The sequence below is a fragment of the Trachymyrmex cornetzi genome, unplaced genomic scaffold (assembly GCF_001594075.2).
Source record: "Trachymyrmex cornetzi isolate Tcor2-1 unplaced genomic scaffold, Tcor1.1 scaffold143, whole genome shotgun sequence".
Taxonomy (NCBI): Eukaryota; Metazoa; Arthropoda; class Insecta; order Hymenoptera; family Formicidae; genus Trachymyrmex; species Trachymyrmex cornetzi.
This window is the reverse complement of record NW_017296016.1, coordinates 235,277-241,109: the sequence shown is the minus strand read 5'-3', so window position 1 is coordinate 241,109 and position 5,833 is coordinate 235,277. Positions and strand designations below refer to the sequence as shown.

General features: G+C 41.8%; 1 protein-coding gene across 1 annotated transcript; it reads right to left on the bottom strand.

Annotated features, from left to right (window-relative positions):
* Positions 1-3,435: 3,435 nt before the first annotated feature.
* LOC108757440 (uncharacterized) lies at positions 3,436-3,921 on the bottom strand. The gene has a single exon (XM_018501855.1). The coding sequence runs from the start codon at positions 3,919-3,921 to the stop codon at positions 3,436-3,438; it is 486 nt and encodes a 161-aa protein (XP_018357357.1).
* Between the last annotated feature and the right edge of the window lie 1,912 nt (positions 3,922-5,833).

Here is a 5,833-nt window from a genome sequence, read left to right as displayed (position 1 = left end):
CCGCCATTAGTGTGCTGAAGTCACGTGCACCAATCAGCAAAAGTCCCGAAATGATCAGTCTCTAGTAAAGGGTCTCTAAGCGTGGTCAGCCGGGGCCCCAGACGCGACGGCACTATTTCCCGAGTCGAAATTTTTCTCCTACTTTGAACCTTAGTTTTAGTGTGTAGACTGTAACGATGACGTATGTAGACTCTAGAGATTTATAATAGGTTCTAATCTAATGAATTGAGCTTCTAAGTTAAGTCTAAGAAGTTTCCTAAACAGAAGCTGTAGATTAAGTAATATTAAAAAAAGCCCTATTTGATTGTACAAGTATCAAAACTGATTTATAAGGTTTAATTGCGGTTGGAAGAGGTTTAAAGTAGAACAAAAATTTCGACTTGGGTATCTGTCTTATAAAACGAGCAAATACCGATATGCGAGATAAAGTGCTTACATTTGAAACAAGTCGGTTGGTTCATAATTGTTTATAAATGGGTGACCGAAAGATACGTAAATAGAAAAATAGAGAAAAAAGCGAAAGAGGAAGTACTAACAAAATATATGTATATAGGTAAAATAGAAAGGTAAATAGAAAAAGAAAAGAAAACTAAGTGTAACGAATAGAAAAGAAGGATATAAAGAGGAATAAAAACTAAGGAAATAAAATAGATATGGGTAGAAGAATATATATGAAAAATTATATAGATGCCAAGAGTGGTTATAAAACTGATAAGACGCAACACACGCAGTACACAAATACGCAAAAGTAGTCGTATATTATAAAAGATACCGAAGAATAAAGGAGACGGAATAACGTTCGGAGCTAACATAAAAATATTTAAAGACTGAACGCAACGCAGAACAAAAACAAGAAAACGCAACAACGAAAGCTTGCTGCAGATGACAGCCACTATCAGGATGTAGAAAAAACTTATCACTGAATTAAGAGACACAATATTAAGTATCACTATTAAATCAGAATGTTAAAATGGACAGTGAACGTGAAAAGCAGAGAAACTGGCTAAAACGCGAGAGCGAAAACAAAGCGACGTTGTCGCGGCGACAGATTGGACCTGATTTCTATTAAATTATACTCAGCATAATGATGATCCGTTATAACGCGATGTAATTATAACAAATTTTCGTGTTATAATTACATCGCGTTATAACGGATCATCGTTATGCTGAGTACAATTTAAATGACTGATTTCTTGTTTGGGTATCCAGCTAAATACAACAGACGATAATGAAGTTCTTAATTTGGACAACAGCCCAGTGATGATTTATTGATAACATCTACTTTATTGCGTTACAATACATCAATTTTGATTCCGATGAATAATTGTTACACTGAAGATGACCTAATCCTAAGGTCGAAACGTTTGTAATTGATGATTGACATATAGGTACACATTATTTTTTTTTCACACGTACAACTGTGTCGGCCCTTAGTGGCTTTATAATTTAGCGAATTATAATTTACACAAAAGTAATCCTGTTATTTCCAATTATAGTAAATAAAAAATAGTTATTCAATATAAGCAAAAATTAATACTTTTGCTCATATTGACGACTTATTTTTCATAAAATTAATCTATTTCGAAATTTATGGTTATACTTTGGAAAAATGACAGATAAACTTATTAACCTAACATTGTCATAAAAAAATAAAAATATTTAACTAAAATGATTATTTTTACCGACTTTATTTTTCATATTATATAATTATAAAGAACGTTGTAAATAACAATTCAAAAGTCTTCCTGAAGAATTATTATCTCCCCAATATCTCCTAAGAACAATCTATTTAGTCTATTAAATCCATTTACAATGACAATAATTAGAAAATCATCTAGTACTAAAAAAACCAGCCTATTTGCTTGCATGACTTTTTAAAACATTCCAGAGGAAACTATTATTAGTTCCCGTATCCTTGAATTTTCAGATTAAACTTTTTTTATTATCTTTCCTCAATTTTTAAATTCTCGATGTAGGAGAGCTCACCATGACAGGATAATTTTTAGTTTATATATTGTATGTTAGTTTGTGTTTGCTCTGAGGAAGGCTCAAAAGTGAGTCGAAACATGTAAGCGCGTTTGTTGAATAAAGAAGTTTTAAGCTTCATAGGTGTATTATTTGCGCGACGTCTTCTGTGCCTGACTCCTAACGCCCTTATTGTTTCCAATTCTTTGATTTATGAGGAGTTTTGGTTAGTTTGATTTGTTATACGGAACTATTTTTTATTTACTATAACTGGAAATAACACAGGATTACCTGGATTTTTGTGTAAATTATAATCCATCCGTCAAAATAAGATAGTACAAGTACACAATCGATAATATAGAAAATGATACCGCACAATAGTGACTAATTTTTATTTTTATTACGTTTATGTAATAATTGTTATTTCCCAATGAGACTGTTTTCGTAAATTTTCCCAAATTGGTCCCAAACTTTTGCAATAAAAAAAAACGAGAAATGTTACATATTTCTACTAACTATAGGCTCGATTAATTTTCCTTGATTATGAATAAATTATTATTTCCTAAATTATGAGATTGTTTTCCTAAATTTTCCCAAACTATTCCCAAATTATTCCAATTAAAAAAAAAAAGAAATCTTAAACTTATCTGCTAAATATACGACGGTCCCTTAATGGCAGTGTTTAACGTAGTGAAATTGATTAGATATTAGAAAAAGTGCAGCGCGCTGTGATCTATGTGGATGAAAATGAGTGAGTGCAACTTTAACTCTCAACGCGTTAATGCGAACTCTCTATAGCTCGGATGATTAAAGCGACAATTACACTGTAAGTAATGATTTCTATATAATAAAATGATTTAGAGTGATTGTTTGCGTAAACTTCCTCGCCGTTAATGCGAGTTTTACAAAGTTAAGTGTAAAAGTTCTGGTATGAAAATCAAGTTGTATTTAAAGTTCATCGAGGAAGTTTGCGCGAGACTTATAAGTTGAGTTATTGCGCGGAGGTTAGTTCATCCTGTGATTTCAGTGAATTGTCATCTGAAAACAGAACGAGTTTTACCAACGGTCTCGTGAATTTCGAGGAGGCTGTCCTAACTGTAACAACACGCACGCGTCCGTCATGGTCGGGATGTAGGGCGTTAATGCGTGCCATTGGCCACTTGGAGGGTTGTAAGACTTTGTTTCTAAGGAGGCACGATTGTCCGATCTGTGGTTCCGAGATGACCTGTCGCCACTTGGATCTGTCGGACAGGCTAAGTACATACTCCTTGGCCCATCGATCTCAGAAATGGTTCCGCATTTGATGGATGTGTTTCCAGAGTAAGGTATGATGGGTTGACGCATCCGCTAGTGAAAGTTCAGGGACCGCCAGGAGGGAAGATCCAACAAGGAAATGCCCTGGTATCAGTGCTGCCAGGTGCTCGGGGTCGTCGTTCATAAGTCGAAGTAGCCGTGAATTGGGGCACGCTTCTACTTGAGGAAATGTGAAGGTAGCGTCTCCGATGTGACTCGCCTCAAGTGGTGCTTGAGTGACTTGACCGCTGCCTCCCACAATCCCCTAAAGTGCGGTGCTGTTGGTGGATCGAAACGCCATTGGATTCGATCCTCTGCCAGGGCCCGGCCAATGCGTTGTGCCTCAGTGCTCTCTGCCTGAAACACATTCCGAAGTGCGGTGTCGGCATCGACAAAGTTGGTGCCGCAATCTAAATATCTCACCTGGCACACGCCTTGTCGCGAGATGAATTGACGAAGAAGCCAGGAAGGCATCAGTTGTGTAATCCGACACCACTTCGAGATGCACAGCTCTTGTGCTGCGGCATACAAAAACGGCTGTAAGCTTTGTGTTTTGTGACCTCGACCATGAAAAATCTGCAGCATCACAGGTCCAGCATAATCCACTCCACTGTGCAAGAACGGTCGTGAGGGGGTCACAGGAGGTTCCGGGAAATCGCCCATGACTTGTTGAGGTGTCGTCAATCGTCATCGCACACATCGTCGACATAGATGAATGTGGTTCTTCACCGGTGCCCGCCCGCACAGCACTCAGAATCTCTGTCTGAGCAGAGCAAGTGTCTGTTGCACGTCTTCGTGGAGCGTCCGTGAACGGGAGGAGTCGATGATGAACCTAGTGAATGTTGAATCCTTGGGCAGAATAATCGGGTGTTTCTCGTCATACGCCAGTAGTGCATGTTTTATCCGGCCTCCCACCCGAAGAATGCTCTGCTGATCCATGAAAGGGCTTAATTTGGTGAGTGAGCTTTTGTTGAACAGCGGTCTGTTCCACGAAATTACTTGTATCTCCTTGCAAGCTAAGTGGCTTCTTACACTATTCGGGTCTATGCCAAGAGCGCCAAGCCCACCTCCTCTGTCGTCAGCATTCTCGGGTCCTCTGATATCGCACCACGATTGCCAGGTTGAGCATGTCGCTAACGGCGCCACCAAGCGGATATTCATAGGAGTCTTTGTAGAGACGAGTATTTTTTCGAGAGGTCTATTCCCTCATCCGGCGAGCAAATCACCGCGGCGTGCTTCTTCGCTCCGGAAGTTCCTGGTCCGGCAAGGATACTGCCCTGAATTACCTGACAACCATGGAAGCTCCCGCCACCACAGATCGTGTCGTGCAAGGTCGCCAGAAGATAGTCGGCGTGACGCGCAATCCGTTATCTCGACTCGAGACGTGATGCCAACGTGCATTAGGAAGAGCCGTCTGGATCTCCGCTACTCAATTGGCCACGAATATCTTCCACCGCGAAGGATGACCCCGTATCCATCTTAAGGCCACCATAGAGCCCGTCCACAGGCATAGGCTCCTTAGACAGGCCCAAGACGTCACCAGTGTGAACCGTCAGACGCGTGAGGAGAATAGCAGCGCATAATTCCAGCCGAAGCAGAGACACCTGTTTCAACGGTGCCACCTTTGTCTTGGCGATCACCAGTCTCACGCGCCACTCATTCTTTTCCCTTTTTCGCAGGTACACCGCTACGCCGTATGCCCTTTCGGAGGCATCTGCGAACCCATGAATCTCCAGAACGTCGGGCCCGGAATATGTCAGCTAGCGAGGCATTTTAATGTCTTCCACGTGAGGAAGGTCGTCCAGGAATTCTCTCCACCTGTCTACATCCACGTCGCTCACTGAGGTGTCCCATTCTAGTCCCTGCAGCTAGATGCACTGGATGAAGATTTTTGCTCGCACGACCACTGGGGCTAACCAGCTCAGTGGGTCGAAAAGGTGCGCCGCTTGAGACACAATTAGTCTCTTTGTGACGACTATACTCAAATGGACGGCTCGAGAAAGAGAAGCAATCATCGGAGGGATGCCACTGCAACCCCAGCGCAGAATGACCCTCGCCTTGTCCCCAGGCTGAAGGGTCGGCTGAGCGCGATCTTTTTCTGGTATGTCGATGAGTAAAGCTTCGCGTTATCGACGGCCTATTTCTTCAACGGAAAGCCGCACATTCCCAGGAGTTGGCGTTGAAGCGACCCTCCTCCAAAGTTGCCGCCCCAGTGAGAATATCATCCATGTATACATCCTGTCGCAATGCCACGGAATCCTTGGGATAACGGAGACCCTCGTCCTCGGCAAGTTGTCGCACGGTGCAGATGGTTAGGTAAGGAGCACAGGCCAGCCCATATATGACCGTGTTCAACTGGTATTCCTGGATTGATTTATTTTTTCCAGGCCTTTATACGATCCGCTGCAAGTCACGGTTATCTGGATGCACAAAATCTGTCGATACATTTTTTCAAGGTCTGGCACGAAGACGTATCTGTGCCAGCGCCATCGCAGCGGCACATCGGCAAATTGCGGTAACAAATTCAGGCCCGTCAGTAAGTGCGTGTTCAATAAAGTCCCATCCTTGATGGTGA

What these genes read in the sequence shown, in the direction of transcription:
- LOC108757440 (XM_018501855.1), bottom strand. Translation starts at nt 3,921, where the DNA reads ATGGGCGATTTCCCGGAACCTCCTGTGACCCCCTCACGACCGTTCTTG.